This window comes from Falco naumanni, chromosome 7 (genome assembly GCF_017639655.2).
Source record: "Falco naumanni isolate bFalNau1 chromosome 7, bFalNau1.pat, whole genome shotgun sequence".
NCBI classification, from domain to species: domain Eukaryota; kingdom Metazoa; phylum Chordata; class Aves; order Falconiformes; family Falconidae; genus Falco; species Falco naumanni.
The window spans coordinates 51,715,570-51,739,835 of NC_054060.1; the positions used below are offsets into that span (position 1 = coordinate 51,715,570).

Consider the following 24,266-nt stretch of genomic DNA (forward strand, 5'->3'; position numbering starts at 1 on the left):
GCCATCAACAAGGCTGGTACAGGTACAGCATCCCCAGACGGACTGTCAGGAAACATTACAGGTCAGGTCTAAGGGCACATCAGCAGATGCGTGTGCAGGAAGGAAGCTTTAGTCCGTGAAATCACTTTCTTGCTTGCATGCACAGCATTCACTCGGAAATATAAAGATAAAATAATCCCTTGGCTTTCTGCATGCTGTATTCTTGATGTTTCATTCATAGCTTTATAGGCTTCTTCAAATATTCATGTGTCATACCATAAGTGAAAGGGAGAAAAATAGTTCTTTTGCTCAGAAGAAAATGGGGAAAAAAATAAACTCAAATCCCAGAGCACTAGAATAACAGTTTTAAAAAACATGAGGAACCAATATTTTTTTTTTTTTTTTGAATAACCACAGTAGCTTAGGGGCCCAGTAATTTTTCATTATATTAAAAAGGAGCACTGAATCAACCCATTGTACTAATGCTTGTAATTGCAAAAGGCAAATTAAATTTCCCCACATTGTCTGGAGAACCAGAAGACCATGGAATAGTAAGGACGCCACAGGGTAGCATGGAGCTGCAGCAGGACAGAGCTACAAGGAGACTCAAGACTACCAGGGGCAGTGACAAGCCTGTTGGAGACCTCCAGGCAGAGCTCTGCAGAGGATGGGAGGTGCTTTGAGCAGAGCAAACATCCCATTGCTTCTCGTGGCTCTGGGGCATTGTACGTGCTGCCAAACATATTCATGAATGCTTCCCCCAAAGGTTTTTGACTCTCAAAAGGAATTGACCCTGAAACACAAGAGATGCTCAGCAAGGAGCCTCTTCATTGACCTTTCCCTGTTCTCTGCACATCTACCTGCCCCCACAGACAAGGGAGACCTCCTGGAGTGCCCATGGTGTTTCCAGCTGGGGAGATGGATAGGTGGATGAAGATCTTGACTGGGCCAATGCCTCTCCACAGGCTGTCGGGAAAGCTGTGCCCATGGATGCTGCCTGATGGAATAGGGAAGTGACTGAGAGCCAGGACTCAGGACTACTTTCCCTGGGTCTGCCACTGATGCGCTTTGCGACCTTTGACAAATTGCTTAGGAAATCACTTTCAATTAGGTGCACCTGTATAAGTGCCTGCTTTTCAGAGGCCTGAACCGAGTAAGTCCCCAACATGCCACCACCGAGTGCGGCCGTGCTAGGACTTCGGTATGAAGTGGAGTTAATGGCAGCCAAGTGGCGATGTGAGTTCATTCAGGGCGCGATAGGCTGCTGTTAACCTCCACCCTCCATCAGACTTTCACACTGGCCATATGGGACTGTTAAAGGGTGAGAGAGTCTTGCTGATCACTCCTTGGGTCTCCAGTCAGCAAATCAGCTTATGGATAGGAATCAGGGAGCACCCAGGCGGGTCCGGGTAAATTAGCGCTTTTGGACTTCAGCCCACTTCTGAGTTTGCAAAATGTTCCCTTTAGCCTCTCTGTGCTTGCTTCACCATCTGTCAAATGGGGCTGTTAATACTGACTCAGTCTTTGTACAGAGTTTTAAGCTTCTGATGCTAAAAGTGCATAATAATAACTATTAGTAATTACAATACTGTCATCAGATGCAACCATGTCTTCAGGGACCTGTTTGCTGTTTGAAGGACAGGTAGAAGTCAGAATTCTGACAAAGTTAAGGCACAGAGCTGGTGCTTGGCCCCACTCAAAGAGGGTTTGGTATTTTTTTACTATACAGACTTCCCTGTAGTTAGTTGAAAACTTAGATGCAGGCTGTGGCTTTCGACAGGTAACACCTAGGAGGGATCCAGCAAGGTGATTCTTTGAGACAGCTCTGGAGAATGGGGAAATTAAGGCAGGGGAGGGCCAGGAGGTCACTCCCCAAGGCAGCAAGAGGACTGGCCCGTGCCTGTATGGAAAGTCAGGATAAGGTTGTCCCTTCCAAGGACCTTCACCCTCTTCTCCTGCCTTCCTCCCACCTCCAATCTCACAGGACCGCGCAGTCGCATTTCCTGGGAGGCAGTTGCATCCCACTGCAATGCATTGCACAGCATGTGCCTGTACAGGACTGTCAGGCAGACCAGCAATGGGGAGCAAAGAGAGCCAGGAGGACTCAAACTGGTGATGCGTTATGTGTGCCTGTGCCCCTCTCGGCACCCTGACCCTCTGGGAGCGGTACCTGTAGAGCTTCGGATAGCCATAGGCAAGCCAGGGCATCCCAGGGGATGACGCATGGTTGCATTACCCCCTGCCCCATTTCACACTGGAGGCCAGCACCCATTCTATCAACACCTCCCTCTGATGATGCTCTTCTCAGTGAGCTGCCTATCGCCCCTGGCCACTGCCTTGGTTGTGCCGAGCCCTGCCACAACCACACACTCCTGGCTGAAGCAGGGGCACCTCCCATGCCTTCAGGTCAGTTTGGGTCATGGCAGGCCCTGATGGCAAGCGTAACTCTCCCCCCGGCTCCACTTTTCCCTTCCCCTCCTTGCTACTCCCCACCTGCATCCCATACCTCTGCCTTTGCTTGGGGAGGGGGGTGGCTTTGGGGAGCCAGCACCCTGGCGCTCGCCAGCCTCCTTTCCATCCCGCTGCCGTGGTGCCCGCTCCCCAGCCTGTGCCCGGCACGCAGCCCTGGCGAGCTCACGTACCGCCTCGTACCACGTCCATTGCTCACTGACAGCCATCATCTGCAAAACAGCTTTTGCCCCTTGGATATTAACTTTTTCCCCTCTTTTCTTCTCTTTCCCTGTCTTTCTTATGTTCTTCTCTCCCCACAGCCCTACTGCTCACCCAAGGTAAGTGCTTTTTCTCCTTTCTGGCTCCTTTTTCTCCTGCTCTGGCTCTGTTTTCGTCCCCTTTGGTCAGTCTCTGTCGTGTTTGTGATTGCTGTGTTGTAGACAACCCTGTCTCATGGTGTGTCCAGCAGGAACTAGTTAAGAGCAATGCATTAAGGACATGACAGTGATTGATTGACATCTAAGAGTATTCCCCATATTCCAGATTTTTCACTGTGGTTTTGGGAAATGAGCCAGCCAGGGTTGCAAAGCTGAACTTGCAGCCCTGGCTGGTCCATGACTCAGTCCCCTCTCTTGGGGCAGCTCTGGGGCTTGGGTTGTGCTGACGCACCAGGGAGCATGGGGCTTTTCTGCAAGGGGGTGGTGCTCCTGGGGTGTGGGATGTTGTCACCTGGGGTGGGCAAGGGTGCAGGACTGCGCAGCTGTCCCCTTCCCATGGAGGATCAGGCCATGCTTCACCCCTCAGTGCATGCACCAGGGTGCTCTCCACCTCCCGTCGTGGGGGATCCCAAGGGTGAGCCCAGTGCCAGGGCAGTGCTGCCAGGGCATGGTAAGCACCAGCGCTGTTTCCCTTCTCACCCTCAGCTCTGGCTCTGCACTCTTCATCCCCTCTCCCCGTGGAGGGATTTTATGTGTATTAATACTGAACCCTGCCTTCCTTGCCCAAAATCCCTGTTACACCAGTCGCTCTTGATCCCACTGCGGTGTGGTGTACCCCTCCTGTGTTTTTCTTATTCCTTCAATTCCAGATATGATTACTGTTGAATTTGGACTAAAGAAACATTTGTCAAAAGATAAGGGCAGGCATGCAGGGTGCAGAGAGGAGCTTGAGTCTGACAGGTTTGCAAGCAGAGCTGAAAACCAAATTCATCATGCCTGAGCTGTGCTGCAAATCAAAGGAGCAGCATCTGCCATGCAAGCTTCAGTCTGCTCCTTTTCGAAGGATGCCAAATCTGCTGCGCAGGGGATGGCCTGTGCCCATTGGATATTGGGATAATTAGGAAATTGCTAGTGGCAGGCTGAAATCCCCAGCTCCCCAAATAACAGCTTAGGGTGTTTACGGAAGACTCCTTAGAGCGGTTTGGACATTTTCCTTTGTTACTTCTTCAGGTCCGGGAGGACTGGAAATCAGTTGAGCACAGCCTTCTTCCCAGTAATTTCATTGCTTTAATTCAGTAGCTGTCTAATTTGATCAGAACCCTGGGAACCAAATAATTCGTATTAAAATAACATAACTTTCCTCCCTCTGTTGTGATCCAGCCTGATTGCTTTTGGCAGCCATTATTGGAGAACTTGGTCACCAGCTATGGAAAGTTGCTTTCCAGTTAATAAAGAAAAGCCTCCTCTCTGTCTGGGAGGGGGGGGGTCCCTCGGGTGCCCCCCTTGGTAGGCTGCCCCCAGGTGCCCTCCATGCATGCGGCATGCGCTTGGCCCGCAGTTTGAGCTCCCGGTGCTCGGCCTCTGTGCGTGCTTCAAGGCAGCGGCCGGCCAGCAAGCGCAGAGGCACGTGCTGCAGTGTCACTCAGCAGCAATCATGGCTAATCAGCAGGGAGAGAAGTGACGTCCTCGTTTAGTCCGTGTCATGTTAGATTTAGATTACACAGATGTGCAGGAATCTTGGTGAAAAACTGCATTATTGAGTGTTTCAGCGGAATCTGTCGGTCCCGCTCCTTGTCCCCTCCCTCCCAGAGCAGCTCGCACAGCCTTTCCTGGGCAGTGCCCCTTTTCCCAGGGCTGTGTCCCTGGGATGGCTGGGTGCCCTGGCTCTCCTCTGCAGCCCTGGGGCATTTGCCCTCCAGTGGCACTTCTTCAGCAGCCCTGGCAAGGCCAGCAGCATCACAGCCCCTGCTCACTGCAGTGGCCCCATCTCTTTGCAGATGCGCTGGGGTGCCCTGATGGATAAACCCATGTGAAAATGCCTCTCTTGTCCCAGCAGCCCTTACCTGGGGGTAAATGGGAGGTCCTGGCTTTATCCCCCTGGCCTTGCAGAGCCCTCCCCAGGAAAGCAGCAGGGCTGTGAATTTTACACAAGGCAAAGTAACTGGGCCGGGGAGAGCCTTTGGCACAGGTTCAGCTCAGCATTTGTTTCCTCCTAATGGGCTCTCCGAGCCAGACTTGCAAGGCTGTGCAAACCTTTTGAAAGCTTTGCCTGGCCAGGTGTCCAGTGCCAGCTGTTTGGGCTGCAGAAGAGCACAGTAGTATGGGGTGGCTGTGCAGTGACTTGAGAGTCAAACCTGCTTATTTTTTAACTTCTCTCATGCATAACCTTTTGTTCTGGCACTGGCAACAGTCTCTCTTTATACTCTTTATACAGGGAAATAGTCAATACCAACTCCAGTTGTTCCTGCCATTGCCAGCAGTGGACAAGCTGCTTTGCTGGTCTTCCCAGCCTTTGAAAAAGTCACTGAAAACCTGCACAGAGCCTTTGGTTGCAAGTTCTTGGGCTCAGGAGGTCCAGCTCTTTAAAAGGATGGGGAGTTATCTAAATGGTAGATACTTCTCTACCTTCATTTCCACATACTCACCCGGATCAAAGAAAATATTTCTAAATGTGTATGTTTATTTATGCATTAAAACTCCTGGGTTCACTTTGCAGTGGGAAAGACTGGGGACCAGAGTCACCAGTTGACTGGCCTGTCAGGGACGGTCATGTCAGCAGCAATCTCAAGGCAGAGCCAGCAGTGGAGCAATGCGCAGTTCCCAGCCCTGTGCTTTAGCCTCCATCTCATGAATGTGCGGCGTTTCCCAGTTAGCGTTAAGGACGCTGGGGCATGTATATGGGATGTATCACGCCTCAAAAATAGCTTTCAGGGCTCAGTAAGCAGATTCCTCCCTTTTTAGAAGGCAGACCAGGCTGCCGGTGCTTGAGCGTGTGCATGTGTTTCAGTAAAGGGCATACCCATATGCTAACCTCAAAAGCCGGAGTGTCATTTAGCCAGCAGTCTTCCCCGGTTGTGACTGATGGCTTGACAGCGCTCCGGAGAGAGGAAATCATTCGTGCTCACTGTTTACTTTGTTTAGCCAGGATTATAATTTATTGAGCCACAACAAAAAAAAATCCCATTTTAATTGTCATTTTAATTTCTTCCGAGCAGCGGAGTCCCCAGAAGGGGTGACCTTCATGCAGATACGTGCCTGCTCTAGATATGGATGGAGATGAGATAGCTTGAGGGGTGTGAAATGGCCTTCATAGCAATCTTTAATGAATACATTGCTGGTTTTAATCCAATTTATCCAGCAAGTGACAGGGAATACAAGTTGGCCCGTGTCTGTTTGGTAGTCTTGCAGCATTGCCTAGGTGATGGGTATCTACCTCTCTGATGGTGTTACCGGGCATTCCTGTTGCCTGTTTCAGCTCAAAAGGTGTGGCGGCTGGATTACCCCGTGGAAATGGGCTTTATCTAGCTTTGATTTATGATGTGTTCAGGAGGCCACAGACAATGTCCAGTTCCTGTTTGGTCCCCCGAGTCTGAAGGAGGTTGAGCAGGCAAGCACCTGCGTAGTACCCCCAGAAGCAATGCACGATGTGGGAATGCTGCTTTAGTGCTCCCCTTTCTCCTGGAAAACATGAGAAGACAGGATCTGCTTATAGTATTTTGAGCCCAGGAAAATGCCTATCATGTAGGTCTGAAGGCACTTTGCAAATAGCTGCAGATGAGGTCTCAGGATGGCCCTGTGGGTGTAAGTGGGACGTAAGTGGTTCTCATGTGGGTGAGAGCTGAGGAGTGAGCATGGCAGGGATGTGTCCAGCACTGCAGAGCCCAGCAGTGGCATGACCTTAACTAGGAGCTGCTGGCCCCCCTCATCTGTCATGCCCTTAAGGGTCTGAACTGACCCTGAATGGAGCAGAGAAGAAGAGAAAGAACCAGCTTGCCTAACCTTACCATGCTCCTGCAGCCCAGACAGGTTGCTAGCACTTGATGGTAACACACACCTGTGTTCCAGTGCAGGCAGGATTTAGGGGACCCCGCTCTCACCACCTTCCCCTTCCTGGGGAGGAGGTGGAGGCAGCCCAAGAGGTCCTGGCAAGCTCATGTTCTTGCTGGGCATAGCCAGACCTTATCAGGCTTAATTGGGGTTGACAGCAGGGAGTCCAGGGTGCAATTGCATTGAAAAGCAGGTACTGATGCTGATACAAACAGAAATCAGGCTAGTTAATAATTAAGCTGCAGCTTGGCAGCATTCACCTTGACAGACTTGACCTTTCAAACTAAAAATCTGTCTCCCCCCCCCCCCGCCCCCCCCTTGTGTTTTATTCATCGCAGCCCTTGGTAGTCTTCTTTGCAGGCTACCACACTGGGGTGATGTGTGACACCCCTCACTGACGCCCTGCCCTTGCCTCCTGGAGGAGCCCTCCAAGACCGCAGCTCTGTACCTGGTCCCTCAGGAGCTGGGGGCCTGTGGCTACCATAGACCACGTGGGAGCATGCCCCGCACTTGTTGCAGAGACAGTGGCCTCTTGCAGCTCTGGAGGCAGGCTGGTGCACCCTGCTGCTGGCTGAAGTGCTTCCCTGAAAGGCAGGAGCATCAGGAGTGTGCTCTGCCACTAGGACATTGCAAGAGTTTATTCCCTCCCAGCTGCTGGGTCTGTACACACAGTCTCGGCATCCCACCAGCACAAGTAGACCCAGCAGGCCTGGAGCAGGGTCTGGTGTTCCGCAGAGGTTGGCACTGATTCCTGCTATTGCTTGCTCAGGTGTCCTAAACAGTAGTTGGGGAGAAGTGGCGGATTCATGTAGGTGCTTTGGAGGTGCTTAGCTCTCTTTGGAGGTGCTTAGCTCTCCCCCTTAACTGTATGGCAAGTATAGGCTGGGGCAAGAGGCATGTCCACTGGGCTTCTAAGCTTGTCCTTCCTGCCACAAATGGCACTGCCTTGATTTCAGAGGACAGTCGGGAGCCTGTTACTTGGCACCTATGGGTCACTTGCACAAATGCATTGAGCAGGATCCAGGACAGTACTGATCCGTGACTCTTAATCCATGTTTGTCTCTTACATTAGGGTAGAGGCTCAGCGAAAATACAAGGGCAGGTTAAATGTTTTAAGACACACCTTTGAAGTTTGTTCAGTTTCTGTGCTTTGCTTTCCTGTTGCACATTCACAAATGTGACTGCTTTTTGATGAGGTGTGAAGGAATTACGTCCTTTTCCCCTTATCTGCAAGCTTCCTCTATTGACATGTCTGCAAGGTAACCATTTGGACATACTGCCTATGCCTGTTCTCCTGTGCTTTGCTTGCAGCTGGCATTGAAAGACTCAGCCTGGCAGTGTCTCCACAGGACATCCTTGGGTGGCCGTGTTTCTTCCCTGTGCCCTAGTTCACCATATTCACTGCAGAGGAGCTGCATGGTGACAGCAGAGTCTCCATTATTCATGTCTCAGTGGACATGCTGTCAGCAGGTCTCCATCGCTGGTCAGCTTGTGCCTTCACCACGACTGACCTACCTAGGACTTGAAGGTGCCTCTGGTGGCACTTCTTCTGAAGGCAAGGTGCCCTCTGAAATAGCATGAGTCCCAGAGCCCTTCAGTGCTGTGGTGAGTGCCAGCACCTTCACTTTGGTGGAGTGCCTGGTCCCATGCTTGTGCTGCATCCAGCCCCCAGGCTGCCAGAGCAATCTGTCTGCTCTTGGACATGGTTGTGTCGCTTGATTTACTCCAAGAGCTGCCTGGCAAGTGATTGTCGTGCTCATCAAATCAGTAGGTGATCTGCAAGTTGCTTGCAGAGACAGCAAAGCCATCTGCTAGCAGCCAAAGGTCCTGCCTCTGAGCATGGACACGGGCATTCCCATGCAGCCTGCCCAACAGCCTGGGACCTGGTACACAGTGAGAAGAGACACAGGAGATCTTCCTCCTCAGAGGAGGGCTTTGGGTCTTGCACTGCACTGCCTGGCACGGGTACATAAACCAGCATGAGGAAGACACCAGATTCTGGGATAAAGCTGTTCTGGATACCGCTCCCTACAGGAAAGGGGAATCTTTCTGCACTGCGTCTGCTTACAGAACTGCCTGCAGCCCAGCCTCGCCTAGGTAGTTAATATTTGCATGGGGTTCCCGTCGTACCGTGCCAAAGGCTTTTGTTAAGTCGGTTAAAGTGGGGACTGAGGTTTCATTGCATCATTTCTCCTGGAGTTGTTAGGCTGAGGAAATTCTGCCCATTACTCCCCATTTTCAGGGCAGCTCCTCTGATTCCAGACATTTACTTTTGGTGCTGTGCAACTGCAGCCAGTGGGCGGGAGCCCAAGGGACCATGCCGCCAACTGCAACTGCAGCTTTTCTGATGTAGTTGCTTCCCCACAAAGGTTGTAGTGAGCTGGACTGTCACCAAGTCCGGGCTTTGCAACCCTGCTGGGATGGCTGCTGTGCTTTTGCTCAGCTCCGTACTGTCAGCACACGTCAGCAGGCGCTCAGCTCAGCTGCCAAGCTGGGCCTTGCAGAGCTGGAGGTGCCTCCTCCCCTGAGCTTCAGGTTATGGGGAAGCTCAGACAGAAGTGATCCACAAACATGGTGCGGCAACTGATGTGTAAGCACCTGCGTTTTCAGTGATGGATGCAGCTTGTCATCTTCATACACTTCCAGGCAGAGGCAGAGACTGGGCTGTCTTGATCTCTGTCTTAGAAAAAGAGATGTAGATTTCATCTAATCATCTAATTCCCTGCTTAAGTAAATACAAGTAACTTGAATCTTGTTCCTGATATTCATCAGTTCATGCCTCCAAGTGTAGTGTCAAGCAGTACATATCATGCAGGTTCACCCCTGTTTCTGCACTTCTCCAGCTCAGCTGTCTCCTCTGCTCTGTGCTCACTTGGTCTTTGGCTGCAGTTGCCCCCCTGTCCCCTGGCATCCTGCATTGCCCATCTTCTCCGGGTGCTGTGCTCCCATGTGTCTGTCTTTTTTTTAAAACTTGTGGGGATTTCCAAACCCAGAGTACGCTCTTTTTCAGCTAAGCAGTGATGGGTTTGACGTATACCATTGATTTCAAATGATGGACGCAACCGTTTCTGCTTCTGTGATGGGTTTTAATAATGTCACCTGCCACAGGAGCTACTATATATTTTATAAACTCTGCAGGTCTTGCAAGGCTTACAGTCTTTGCCATCAATCTAGTTGGGTTGATGAAGAAAAGGCAGAGAGTTTATGACTAGGTTTCACCGGGACTTTGTAATTTCTGTGTGATTTTTGGTGCGTAGTATGAGATCTGCTGGAGCTCACATGGGATTAATCACATTTGAGGCATTACATAGGGTGTTTGTAACCTTTTCAGGAAACCTTGGGTAATGTCTGACCCACTGCTTAGCCAGAACAAGATGCTCTGCCTTTGTGATACCCCGCCAGGTTCTGCAGAGCTCCCACCCCCATGCTCTTGGCTGGGCCCTGTGATGCAGCTCGTATGACCCGACTGGTCAGGCACAGGAAAGCCAGGTGAAACTCAGCTTCTTGCTTGAGCTGTCAAGGCTTTTCAGAGAGCCCATCAGCACATGCCTGCACTTGCGTGGTTGGGAGAGGGGACGAGGCCTAGGTCAGGGCTGGGGACAGTGCCAGGGTACCCCTCCTGCTGGTTGGGGTGCTCCTTCCCATCCAGGCAAACAGAACATCCCCAGACATCTCACTGGGTTTGCTAGGGCATCGGCAAAATGAGCCCAACACAGGGTCATCCCAGCATGCTGCTGACCTGGGGTCCTGGGTTAGTTTCCTCCAGCAGAAACTAAATGTCCAGTAATATGAAAGAAAAAAACACGTTTGCTTCCTGACTTGCTCCTTCCTGGTCGTTTTTGCAGCTGCTAGGAACATGCTCATGTGTGCATTGTGACTCTGTGTGTCTGTCTGAGCATTAGACCAAACAGGGAGTGGCACATGGTGCCAACAGTGATTTGCTGATTGAAGGGGAATGAAAAGATCGTGTCTCCTGTTCATTCAAACTGGGAAACACACCACGGCATTAAAGCCATCTTAAAGGATGCTTGTGCCAAACGGAAGAAGTAGTCGGTACCCTGGTCTCCCCAAAGATGTGGCTGCTGCAAGGATGATGGGAGGGCATATGTCATCCAAGAATGCCAATGCAGGCTGAAGAAAGAGTTGTTTGGGTATTTTTTGATAAATTAAAACTGTGTTGTGTATGTTCTTGATGACTGACATATTCAAAAATCTTGGTCCTTTGTTTCTGTGGTCCAGCACCCCATCACTGCCCCCCACCTTGTTGCGTGAGATTAGCAAGCTGTGAAGGGGCTGCAGAAGCCTGTGCTCAGGCCATGCAGACGAGCCCTTGCAGTGCCTCAGTGTTCCAGGGCTGCTGCCTACAGCTCGGTGTTGGCCTTGCTTTCACAGAGGTGCCTGAGAGGAAGTTGACAGTTGAAGAGGAGGAAGCCAAGAGGATTGCAGAGATGGGCAAACCAATACTCGGCGAGCATCCCAAACTGGAGGTCATCATTGAGGAGTCCTATGAGTTCAAGGTCAGCGGTTTTCTTAGGGGTCCTCCAGGAGGGAAAAGCCATGTGACACTGAAAAGCAGCCATGGAGAGCAGGACTGAGGAGGCAGGGGGTGGCTGCCTGTGCAGGGAAAGGGCTGGTGGAAGAGGAAAAGGAGAATGAAGTGCAGTAAAGGGTAGGGGCAACCTACAAGAAATGCCAGGGGAAGTAGCTGCTGGTAGGAGGAGGTGGAGGGAGGAAGACAAGGGAGCCTTGCTGGAAGCAGAGGAAGCCAGTGTGCAGGAGAGGGCAGGAGGAAAGCTGTCTCTGTTGAGGCAGGGGTGAGGGAAGGAGCCTCATCAGGATTAAGGGGTGGCAAACAAGCTGGTTCTGGTGAGGTTTGGGTCAGCCTGTCCAGGGAGAAGGTGGTCCCAACTCCAGTCATGGCCTCATCTGGCTGGTAGGAGAATGCTTGTGGCACTTCCACAGTTTGGGAAGGGTCTGTGAGACCACAGTGCACTGCAACATCAGCCTTGCCTGCTAGCAGCCAGTTTAATTGCTGTGCATCTTTATTCCCACAACAGAGCACCGTGGACAAGCTGATTAAGAAGACAAACCTGGCTTTGGTTGTAGGGACACATTCCTGGAGGGACCAGTTCATGGAGGCCATTACCGTCAGTGCAGGTGAGGGGGACATCAGAAAACCCGCACCAGCACCCACAGGAGTCATGCAGCCTTGGGATGAGATCTGTCTGGGCTCAGGAGACGGCATCTGCCTGGGCAGTGGTGCTCAGCTGTTGCGTGCATGGTAGCCATCAGCAAAGCCAGTCTAAAGAGTGCTTCTGCTCCTAATATATTGGGCATTTGCAGATGCGTTATCCAGGAGCCCAGGAGATCCATCTTTTGGCGCAGAGCCATCCAGGAGGCCAGTTTTCAAAGACTTTGTGTCTGCTGACGGTGCTTCTGCTGCTTTAGCGGTCTGATGAGCAGAATACAGGCAGCAAAATCCCATCCTGGCGGGGCTGCTGGCTCCTGGTGTGCCCAGTACTGTCCTGTTCAGGTGGCCCCTGCTGCTGGAAAATGCCATGTCCAGTAGAGTCTTTGGGATTCGAGAGGGTTACCACATGCCAGGAGATGTTGCCCCACAAGGCAGCAGCTGGTGGAGGGAAAGGCCCAGAGACCTACCAGCTGTTGCCCGGGTAGCCTGAGAGAGCTCACCACTTCCAGAGCTGGGCAGCTGTGGCGCACACATTTTAGAGACGTCCGTGAGTTAATGACACTCTGGCACCTTTCTGAACCTTTCCTTGGTGGTTTGGCATCTTCCCCAAAGGGCTGTTCTCCACCCAGCTGTGGTGCAGGCAGGCAGGCAGCTAGGTGGGAGCTGTCACCAGCGGCCACAAGAGCTGCTTCTGACATGAAGGAAGAGCTGTGGGGTGTTCAGTTTTCTTCTTTCTAGCAATTAGGAAAAACTGCTTCTGTGGAAACAGTACCTCCATCCTTGAAGCAATGTTTTTTCCCAGACCTGCTTCTCTCTTCCTGTGTCTTTCTCCTTTCCTTTCCATCTGCCCTGTTTTCCCTACCTGCTTTCTTTTCCTCCAGTGTATTTCCGTTGTCGTTTATTTACACAAAGACCAGCAATGCTTCCAGCCTCAGGGGTGGCCTGGCCCACCAGGCAAAGGAGGGGATCCCTCAAAGGGCCTGCAGTGCTGCTGCTGGTGGTACCCTCATACAGATGAGAAATTTCTTGTTGGGGCACTGCTGGTGACCATCCCGTGCTCTGGAGCAGGAGGATGGAGAGGTCTCTTCAGTTTCCCAATTCTATCACTTTCTGCTGGGTTTTGCCCCAAAACATCGCTTGCTTGTGTAACTTCATGGTGCCCCTCAGCAGTGATCTTTACAGATTGACTACATCCTACATGACTGCCTGTGGATGGGGACAGGGCTGCCCCTCTGTGGGTACAACACACCACTTTGCCATTCCCCAGCCCTGCAGGCTCTGGGGTGTCCTGGGAGGCACCCTCTTGCCAAGCCTCACCCATCACTGAGGGACCTAGTGTACCCTGAGCCCACTGTCGTGGCCGGCACCATGCCACCTTGTCCCAGGAGAGCAGCATCCCTGGAGCTCAGGGGTTGGGGGGGAGCCAAGCACAGGCTGCAGCCCACCCCCGTGATCTTGACCTGCCCCATCACGAGTGCTGGACTTCTCCTTCCACATTATTTGCAGCGGGTGATGAGGATGAGGACGAGTCTGGCGAAGAGCGTTTGCCATCCTGCTTTGACTACGTGATGCACTTCCTGACTGTCTTCTGGAAGGTGCTCTTTGCCTGCGTGCCCCCCACCGAGTACTGCAATGGCTGGGCCTGCTTCGTCGTCTCCATCCTCATCATCGGCATGCTCACAGCCATCATTGGTGACCTTGCCTCCCACTTCGGCTGCACCATTGGCCTCAAGGACTCCGTGACTGCTGTCGTCTTTGTCGCCTTCGGCACTTCTGTACCAGGTGGGGTGGCCGTGGCGAGGGGATGGGGTGGGAGAAAAGTTCTCCGGTGGTTCTCTTGCCCCCAGGGGAACAGCTCAGGCTGGAAGGGGCTCCACAAAGCCCTGTCCCCAGGCAAGGTCTGCACCCCACATGGTGGCAACATGGGGTACCTGGACCCGGGATGGGGGTTGTACACCAGGAGAGCTCCGTGTCCCAGCCTGGTCAGTGCCACACCTGAGCCTCCCTTGTCCCCCAGACATGAAGAGTTGCCCATTTCTCCCATTAGACCCCTGGTGATTTCTCCTTCTCTCCACTCCCAACCCCAGACACCTTCGCCAGCAAAGCCGCGGCCATCCAGGACGTGTATGCCGACGCCTCCATCAGCAATGTCACGGGCAGCAACGCCGTCAACGTCTTCCTGGGCATTGGGCTGGCGTGGTCGGTGGCAGCGATCTACTGGGCGTCACAGGGGCAGGAGTTCCAGGTGTCGGCAGGCACCCTGGCCTTCTCCGTCACCCTCTTCACCATCTTCGCCTTCATCTGCATCAGCGTCCTGCTCTACCGCCGGCGGCCCCACCTCGGGGGCGAGCTGGGCGGCCCCCGGGGCTGCAAACTGGCCACGACATTGCTCTTCGTCAGCCTCTGGCTGCTGTACATCCTCTTTGCCACCCTGGAGGCCTATTGCTACATCAAGGGGTTTTAGGTGGTGAAGAGACGGTGCCACCGGGGGGAGGGACTCCCTCCTCCGTTACCTCACGGGACACCTCTTCTGGAAGCACGGTTTCACCAGAGGGGATGGCTGGCTGTCAGGAGCTGCCAACTGCCCAGACAGCCGGATGGCTGGGCACCAAGAAGGGCATAACCATCACAGAGTGAAAAAAACGAACAGACAAAACCCACCCAAAAATGATACAAAAGAAAAGAAAGCATCGATGGCAAGCGTTGAAATCAAGCAAAACACAATAAACCCAGCCGCTGACCCCATTCAATGAGATTATGAAGTTTCAGCCATCTCCAAAGGCCACCTCTCCCACAGGGGCTTGTCTCCTCCCAAGCACCCCTCCACTGTAAGGAGCCGTTTTCTTATTTTTACTGGTTGGGAACTGCAGAACTCTGATCAGGAATTTGTGGGGTTTCCTTTCTTTTTTTTTTGTTTGCTTGTTGCTTTTTTGTTTTGGGGGAGCACGTTGCTTGATTATTTTTTTTCTCTTTTTTTTACTACTTAAACAATATGTTAAAAATCTAAACTCTAAAGCTTCAAGCTGCCGTCAGTGCTGGAATTGAACATGTGTATTTTCTGAAGCCACAAAAGACTGTAACACAGTCAAAGAACTTTTTCACTATTACCTGTTCCCTCCCCTGCCACCTTCCATTTCTTTCTTTTTTAAGAACATCACAAGACTGATATATTTTTAATGCAACACAGACACACACAGACACACACATTTAGTGACAAAGGCTGGAGCATGTAGCATTTCAATCACCCGCCTGGGCTAAGAAAAGAAGGAAAAAAAACCCTACCCTCTAATTCTAATATAATACGTATCATGTATATTTTGACTATGGCATTTCTCTTTGTATAATTAACTTCGAGCTTGTGGTACTGCGGGAGAGAAAATTATGTTAATTTACAACCGATAAAGAAATAAATGGCTACCCAGGAGCAGCCTGCCCTGGGGGGGAGCGAGGGGGCCAGGGAAAGCGGCACCGGCTCCGTGGTGGTGGTGGTGATGGGTTTGCTGTGTGGTACTCCTGCTCGGGGGTGGAAATGGATTCGGGAAAACACAGATAGTATGCCCGCATGTTCCCAGCGCCATCCCACCCCAAGCTGTGGCGTGGCGTGGCGTGGCTGCCCTTCCACTTGTTTGCTACCCTGGTTTTCACAGCACCCCCATCTCGCTGGTGGTCTTTGGGCCATTGAAAGGTACGGGTTTGAAAGCTGCCACCCACGTCAGGACTCCTGTGTCATCTTGAGTACCTTTTAGGAAAACCAGACAGACAAAAATGCATCCTTTTCATTTGAAGTGCATTTCTTTTTAAGGGAAAAAAAAAAAAAAACCACAAAAACAAACCACCACGAGAGTATGTCATGAATTAAATCGATGGCTGCAAATTGAAATGTTGGGTTGGTAATAACAATAAATAAAAACTATACCTATATCTATATAAACAGTGCTATCTAGAAACATATTTCTTAATTGGGAGCCCTGGAAGAAGATGTTAAAACCTTACTCTTTGTGAAGTGTTTTCAAGGTGAAGATAATTTCTTCTACTGAGAAACAGGTGCTGTAAGAGGAAACATTTTCTTTGTAAAGTTCCCTATAATAAGCCAAACCTGGGGAGGCAGCAGGTCAGCGAGGGGCTGCCGAAAGCTACGGCACTTTCTGCTGCCCCAGGAGGCAGGGAGGAGGTGTCCGCGGGGTAGGAGAAAAGCGATGGGAGCAAGGTTATCATGGACAAGAGAGATGGAAACATTAGAGCAGGTGACTAGGTGAGAGTGACTATGGTCCTTAACACATAGATGAAGTGTTTATTTTCATACAAAATGTTTATCAGATACCTGTATCTCTACATAAGTGTGTATACATGTAAGGCAGAGAAGAAGGATCCCTCTCAGAGGAGCAGCAGGAGCTTTGCCAGGGGAGCCCAAAAGCCGTTCGGTTTGAAGCCAACAAGCATCTGACCTCCTGCCTCCCTGCCCTCCCTTCGCCGTGCCTTCGGGGAAAGGCCTGAAAAAGACAGGCAAGAAACCCTGAGGCCAGGCTTCTGCCAAGCTCGCCGGTCCCTCTGGCCTCCGGCTGTGCCAACGGCCACCAAGAGCAGCTGCTGCCGCTGCCGGCCACCGCCACCACTGCCCGCCATCCGGGGACCCAGTGCTCACGTGTGTGATACTGAAAGAAAAATTCAAAAGCCCCTGGATGCTCTCTGTGGGGGCTTAAAGTGCAGCTCTCAAGGGGAGGTTATCACTGCTGGGTTTAGTTTGGACATACGGAGTCTCTCGAGCTTTTATTTTGCCCATGCCAGCGCCCCCAGCTCTGGGTAGAGCCCGGCCTGGGGGCTGCCGTGCTGTCCTGTTGCTCGTGCTGTGCCCACCATGTGCTTCTCATCTGCTTCCTTCTTCAGCTGACTGTGGGGAGGGGGCACGGGGGAGGGCTGGCTGCCATCAGTGCCAGCTGCATGGGGACCCTGGTGCCCTCCATGCACAAGGGCAATCTGTGCCAGGCCAACATCTGTGAAGTGTTTCTTTCTTTTATTTTTTACTTCATTAAAAAATATGCAAGCTAAAAAAAAAAAGCAGGTTTAGTGCCTTTGGGGATTTTTTATTTTTCCTGAGGCTTTTATTTGTTTTGGGTCTAGTGATCTGCTTGCTCCTGTTTTCCTTTGGGCAGGTGCCTGGACTTGGTCACACGGGCTCTGGCTGGTTTGCTGCCCCCTCCACCCCAGCCCTGAGGTTCAGTACTGGGGGGGGAACCCTGCAGTGCCTGCCCCCGGCTGGCTGGCGGGGAGGAGATTTTGCTGCTGTTCTTGTCGCTGCTCCTTCCCCGTTGGTTCTCTGTCACCTTCCAGTGGCAACCTGCGACAGCAGCTGCTGGCCACGCTGGGCAGCTCTCATGCTTCGGGTAGCACACACTTACCTTGCTGCCTCCTTCTCTCCTCCATCCTTGCTCCTCGTGGAGGCCCCGTTGCTCCTGTTGTTGAGGATAAATAATGCATCTCGACAGCAGGAGGGAAAAGCCAAGGCGATCAAAGGAGCTGCTTTGTCCCTGGGACCTGTCGTGACACAGGCACGGTATGTGTGACGGGGGGGCAGTGGTAGCTTTGGCTGCCTTCCCACTGCTGCTGCCATGGGGCACCCCTGGCACCCCTTGGGTTTTGCCGAATCAGCACTGGGTAAAGGGGAGTTTTGCAAAGAGGAGTCACTTGCCTGTCCCCCTGAAACTGGCTGGGAAGTGTCTGCGGTTTGGCTGGTACCATGCCACCTTCTCCCCCTGCATCCCACTGGCTGCTTTTTTCCACTTGACCCAAATACAGCCCCTGAACCCCCCATTACATACACCGTCCCCACGTGCCTTCCCCCAGAAAGGGGTGGCTGGTACAGTTTGTCACCCAGCGCTCCCATCTTTGCCTGCCAGCACAGGGCTTACTTATGGGGTGCTGGGGAGAGCGGGGCTTGGACACCTCGCGGTGAACGCAGCATGCTCGGGGGCGGTGGAAGGAGCCTGGGGGGGCACCTGTGCTGCAGGGCACGTGGCCCTGGCAGGGCGGCCGTGGGGAGGCTGTGCTGCACGTCGCTCCTTAGGGCAGCCAGCACTTGGCAAAGCCACAGAAAGGGCACTGCCCCAGTGGGTCCAGCATGCTCCCAGCTCCCTGCAGACCTGCGGGGGTCATTTCCCACCCCATGCCCTCTGTGAGCCAGCAGCACCTCTGAGGAGCGTGCCTGCTCCCAGCCTGGGGGGAAGCACATGAGCTCCAGCTCTGGCTCTAGGAAATAACCCATTTCTTTTGACTTCAGTGAACGGGCTGGGGTGTGTGTGTGGGGGTGTGTGCGCATGCACGTGTGTGCAGGTGCGTGTGTGTGTGTGTGCGCACACACGCATAGTGGGTTGCAACCCTTTGGGGCTGGCTCCCTGCCCTGTAGAGGAATGAAGGCAGAGGAATGGAGGCAGCGGGTTGATTAGCATTGATAACATGCAGCTGTGGCCTCGCCTCGAAGGCAGTGGGTTGATTGACATGGATGATGTGCAGCTGTAGCTCGTTCTGACTAAGTGGCTAAATAGCACCGAGGAGGGTGGGAGGGGTGGTTGGGTGGGGGAAGAGCACAGAGGAGGAAAATGCCAACACAGCAGAGACAAGGAGCAATGTTGCCTGGCCTCTGGAGGATGGAGAAACATCATGGACAGTAGAATATGACTCAGGTAAGGCTTTGTTGTAGCTTGCTAGTTTGTTTGTGCTGTGACACTGTCCCACTGCACAAAAACATTCTGGTCCCTACATGAGCTGAGGCTTAGGTCCAGGACTGAAGGGCATCATCCCAGAGTGAGCTGGGCTGAGAGGAATGTGCAGGTATGAGGAATAGGTTGTGGTATGCTGGGAATGAAGTGTTCGTTGAGCAAAGGTTTTAAGCTAGGAAGGAGGCAATTGCAGCTCTTGGACTGGACTTTGTCGGCTTTTTGACAATGACTGTGGTGTTGGTGTGATCAGGGCTCTTCTGGGCAAGCACAGCTTAAACACAAAAACATTTGTTATGCACATTTGAATCTGTGGCTGGGCTGCTGCATGGGTTTGTAAGACACTTGTCCTTGTTATGGAAGGCCCCCACAGCTACCCTCCATCCCCAAGTAGCAACATGACCTCACCTCACAGCACCATCTACAAGGAGAAGGTAGAGAGCACCAGCTGCTCGTGCCACTTTGGGCTTCAGCTTCCCTGGCCTACTGCTGTGGTGGGATGATCCTTACCTGCATGTCTCCAGCAGCACAGCACTTCAGGAAAGCATTTTAGAGGGCACCCAGTACTGTCGTACCTGGACACTGGTGAAATAAACTGTAGATAAGAAGACCTTTGAGGAATGACAATCATCCACCTCTCAATAGCCTAACAGGACAGATATAGATAGACAAAAAGGCATGCAGGACGTCTGGTCATGCTTGAGCATGCCACCATTCAAAGCCATGAAATTTCAACCCATTCTCAGTTGCACTTTGGTGTGAAGTGGTGGCACGTCATTCCTAATACAATTTGCCTGGAATTGTTTGTTTGGGTTTTTTTTTCCTGGGGTAAAAAAACAGACAAAAGCTTTTTGGGGTTAATTCTGCCAGGAAGTGGTTGCAGCCCTGACCTTGGTGCAGGAGCCAGCCTACACAAATGGGAGCAGCAGTTGCTCAGCCCTGGCCACAAGCTGGAAAGCACTTGTCACCAAGAATAACCTTTTGAGTATTACATGGGGGGAAAAAATGTTTTTAATGACTGTTGTCATCCATGTACATGTGCCACTGGCAGCCAGCTTGTTAATAACAGAGCCGTGTCTGTCAGTGCTGCTTTACTGCCCAGCAGAGAAGACAGTGTTCCCAACTTGCCTCTGTAGTGGGAGGGGATTAAGTATCTCTCAGCATTTAAATGAAATACTGTGAATATGTAGATAATTAAGACCATGAGCAGATTTACACACACTCCAGCCCTCCACCTCCAGGCCCACAGGGCATCCTGGCAGGTGGCTGGGTGGTCATTCATGCTTGCCCACCCTGCCAGCAGCAGAGACCCTTGGCCCCCTCTCCACGTTGCAGTGGGAAACCCGGCCCTTCCCCGCACTTGACCTTGGGTGGCAATCTGAGCTTAGACATGGAGCCTGTAGCCATGATGTGAGGCTGATGAGCTCATCAGATGCTCCTACTGCACATGCGGCGCTCACCAGTGTCCCAGGCAGTACCACTGCTATTGCCGTGTGTGTGGCAAGTTGAGTGGGAGCTATGGCTAAAGGAAAAATCGTGACTTGCCTACTACTCACTGCTGGGTGTGCACTCAGAAATTGACCCAGTTTGAAGAATGCAATAAAAAATAACAGGTCTAGTAAGTACTTTGAAACTGGTATGAAATCTAGGTTACTTAGAGAAATAAACCACTCAAAGATTTTTATGTTTTTTTGGGGGGTGAAGTTATAAATACCTCCCCAAAGATGTTTCTGCCGTCTAAGAAATTAAGCTTGCATTACAGAAACATTGGTCCCATTTTGTGAGAATAGTGTAGAACTTGGGTGCATTGGAAAGCTACAGGAACAAGAAAAAAGTCTGAACACAAAAGCTACAACAATGCTCTCAAAGTCTGCTAGGCACACCTTTGGCACCAAGGCATACTGCACAGTGTCTGTGCCTCTGTCAAGGACATAGTTGTCCAACAAGCTGTTGAAAAAGCTATCAAAAGAGGTCAGATTACCTCGTCGTCTTCAGGAGCATCTCTGGTAGAAACTAACAGTAAACCCAAATGTGGGGATTTTTTTGGCCCTGCCAATTTTTTTCTTTTATTTACAAAGGCATGGAAACCAACTGATTACTATCCTTGTTGTAAGAGCATTTTGTATGTCGTTCAGCCCTTCTCCACTTTCTCCTGTTCCACCTTCCAAGAAGTCATTTCTGCTGGGTCTTGCTTTGTGTTTGTACATTCACCCAGCTGCCTCATGGCCAGTCACCACATGCTTCTCTGCTGAAACTCATCCTGTTGGTTTGGACCATTTCTTCAATCTATCAAGCGTTCCAGTCCTACCCTTCACAGGTGCTCACAGCCCAGCCCTTCCCTGTGATCAGGAAACTTTGTAGTAAAGCAGTTTCCTAAAACTGCTGATGAAAATGCCGAATAGACCTGGACCCTGGATGGCCACTAGAAAGATTTCCCCAGAAAGTTCTCTGACTTTGACATGGAACTCAGTGTATTGTGAGTCTAAATAGGTTGCATTTCCTCAGCTCACTTACAAGAATGTCTTCTGGGACAGTGCCAGAAGCCTTACCAAAGTCAAGACGTATCACATCTAGTGCTGACCCCCCCTAGCTATGAAGCTAGTTACCCTGTCAAAGAATGGAATCAAATTAGTTTGATACGATTTGTCCTCAGCAAAACATCAACAAACCCATTCCAGCCATCTTTTTACAGATTTATAAATCTGTCCAGGGAATTAGAGAATAACCAGTCAGTAGCTCGCTCTTTCACATAGAACTATTAGCACATCAGGTCTACAATTCCCTAGATTTTTCCTCATCTCTAGTTAGGTCATGTTGTCCTTAAGTCCCCTTGGAAGCTCACATGCTCTACAACGCTCCAACACCCATCCCATGTTTCATATTTTTCATTTTTGTGCTTCAGGATGTTGAAGAGCTCCTGATGCCCTTTCTTGGTCTCTACTAATGCTTGTTTCATTTTCTTTGGAGCAGGATAGTTTCTTATTGGGACTTTGACCCAACTCTCTTATCAGTTCTCAGATCTGTTTTATGCTTTAGGACATCTTTTCACAAATCCTGCCCACCAGTTTTATGAATTCACGGGTATTCTATTTTTTGACATCTAAGTACTTTTGATTAACTCCTTTTATAAAGGTATTCAACTGCATTTTGAGGGAAAAAAAGTTTGCAGCAGACATCTGAACACTTGAAATAATCGTAACAGCTCAAGAGAAGCAAACCCACATTCATGTTGGGCTGAGGTGAACAGGTCCAACTTCAGCCACCTTCATACAGCTTTGCCTGCTACAACCTGCCAGCTCATAGCGAGAACATCCAAGTCACTTCAGAAATAGCTTCATCTCTTCAGCCAAATGCTGTGTCAACTCTTTTTCTGACATGGAAGTCAGCAGGAATTCATTCACCAGTCCCAGCTGAGATCATGACCGAGGGAGATAGCAGTGGTACTTGGTGCTGTACTGTATAATGGGACAGTCAAATGCTGCAGTTCTAATTGCTTGAAGCACAGCACAGAGATGCTACAGAAGAACTCATTTCACCAAAATGAGTCCTTCATTCGCATACCAAAAAGCATTGAGTTAAGGATCTGTTTTGTACTGGGAATGAATTTTTCTATTTTAGCAAGGTGAGCTGAATTGCGTACTCCAGACTCCCAGCTCTTGCACCGAGGAGCTACCCTGAGCTCCAAGCCAGGGCCACCTAGTTGTGAATTGCATGCAGGAGACCTGGGCCTGCTATTCCTGCTAGCATCAGAGAGGAGGCAAGGTGTGGAAACTTCAGCCTCTGCAGGAGCTACAGCCAGCTGCCTCCCTCACCACCCAATGTCCACCCCACGCACCCCTCTGCCTGGCCTGCAAGGGGATGCTGCCTGGCTCAGTACACAGTGGGGTCAGGGCTCCTCTGCCTGGGCTGAGAGCCAGAAGACCCTTAGCCCAGTCCCAACGTGCTGAAAGAAAACATAATGTGGAATAAATGTTCATTTATGCTTTTGCAGGAGGTGGAGAATATAGGTTTGTGCTACAACACATAGCACGGAGCTGGTGGTGCCTCCTGAATGACAGCTAGACACCTCCTGGTGTGCACAGGCAAGGCACCTTTGAAAAACAGAAACAACCATGAAAATCAGTAAGCAGGCCTTCAAATACAGGGTGGTGGAAAACATCCTTGCTTCCCAAAGCAGCCAGCCCCAGATTTTCTGGCAAACACTCCGTACAAAACACTTGTCGTTATATTCCTAGTTCCTGAACTGGTGGGGTTTTAACCCACTTTGTTTTTAAGGTGTTTCCCAACCTCAGGAGCACCACTTCTGCAGATCCTGCTGTCCAATTTAACATCAGCTTCTGGAGGGCTGCCAACTTATTTTGCCTGAAATGGCCTGTAAAGGCTGGCTGCTGAGAAGTCAGAAGGCTGGCATTCTGCATGGGGATTTTGTTAGTTATGTCAAAGATAAGGGGAAGAAGGCGGGGGAGGAGGACAAGTCTTCTGGCAGTATCACTGACCACTGTTGGAAGCAGAGGCAGAAGCAAGCTCTTTGTAGTTCTTCTGACTTGCTTACAGAATGACTGCCCTGCCAGGGAAGGGAGAAGGCCTCCCACAGTACCTTGTGTTGACCCTAGAAACAGGAAGCTTGGCCAAAGAATTGCTAATTTTGTAAAAAAAAAAAAAAAAATTATTCTCCTATTTTTAATTAAGTCTTGCAGAACTCCAGAGATGACAGCTACTGCTTCTCCCTCGGCCCCAAAACTGGTTACCTTGGTAATACAAGGAAATTAGCTCAGTTTGCCAGTTTACTCTTGACAAATCCACATTGGCTGTCACTTGTCCCTGCGTTTTCTCCTTTCATCATTGAACTTGCATCTAAAGACAACAGCCTTAGCAGACCTCTCTCTGCCCATCTACAAACAATCCAGCCTGTGACTACTATAGAAGCAGAAAACCTCCCTTTGGGACTGCAATTGCCTCCCCTTTGTTGTACAATAAATGAGTTGGCTCCTTATTAATTGCAAGAGATTTACATGTGATTGAGTGAAAGGACATAGTGATGAGAGAACTGGTCATATCTGCTTGACTGGAATGGTGTGTGGCCTCTGATGAGCACCACCTCCCTGTAGCCTAGGAGAAAGCATGTTTTACAATAGCAGCAGCCTCCCAGCATAGCTTGTTACTTGTCATCTCTGAGGATTAAAAGGTTTTGGACAATAGCTAGAAGATATTATTTCAGGCTCCCATGTAGCAAGGCCTGACTTGCAGAAGTACGAAGGCTGCCATGTGAAAGGGGGCGAGGGGGTGTGAGGTGCAGTGCCTGTCTTCTCTCCCTGGTTTAGGGAGACTGCTATGAGATCCCACTTGGCTGTGGGTCCCACCTTCTGTAGTCGCCTCTACTCCCCTGCTAAGTTACGCAGCCTTTCTGAGCAGCCTGGGCAGATTCGGGCAGCTGTCATAAAACCACAGAGAAGCACTCTGGGGCATATTTTAATTCAGCCTGTAGGATTACACACAGGAAAGAAACATCCAGGGACTGCCGATCCCAACTGAAGACTGATGTGTGACTCTGCAAGCAGGAGAGTCCCCTTCCCTCTCCTAGGGCGCTGCATAGCTAACAGAATACTATGTGGAAGAGAGTAAGTTTTGGAAATCAACATTCAACAAAAAACCACCACAAGACACTGGAGC

General features: G+C 50.9%; 1 protein-coding gene across 3 annotated transcripts in view; it reads left to right on the top strand.

Annotated features, from left to right (window-relative positions):
* Positions 1 to 15,802, top strand: part of SLC8A3 (solute carrier family 8 member A3) — a 115,367-nt gene extending 99,565 nt beyond the window's left edge. For 2 of the 3 annotated variants that reach the window (XM_040602018.1, XM_040602019.1), the window contains exons 4-8: positions 2,751 to 2,768; positions 11,088 to 11,212; positions 11,753 to 11,852; positions 13,393 to 13,668; positions 13,974 to 15,802. In XM_040602018.1, coding sequence (XP_040457952.1) covers positions 2,751 to 2,768; positions 11,088 to 11,212; positions 11,753 to 11,852; positions 13,393 to 13,668; positions 13,974 to 14,350 — 896 coding nt within the window. In that variant the 3' untranslated portion in view covers positions 14,351 to 15,802. The remainder of the gene's footprint in view (positions 1 to 2,750; positions 2,769 to 11,087; positions 11,213 to 11,752; positions 11,853 to 13,392; positions 13,669 to 13,973) is intronic. The other variant, XM_040602020.1, reaches the window with a different exon arrangement.
* The last annotated feature ends 8,464 nt before the right edge of the window (positions 15,803 to 24,266 follow it).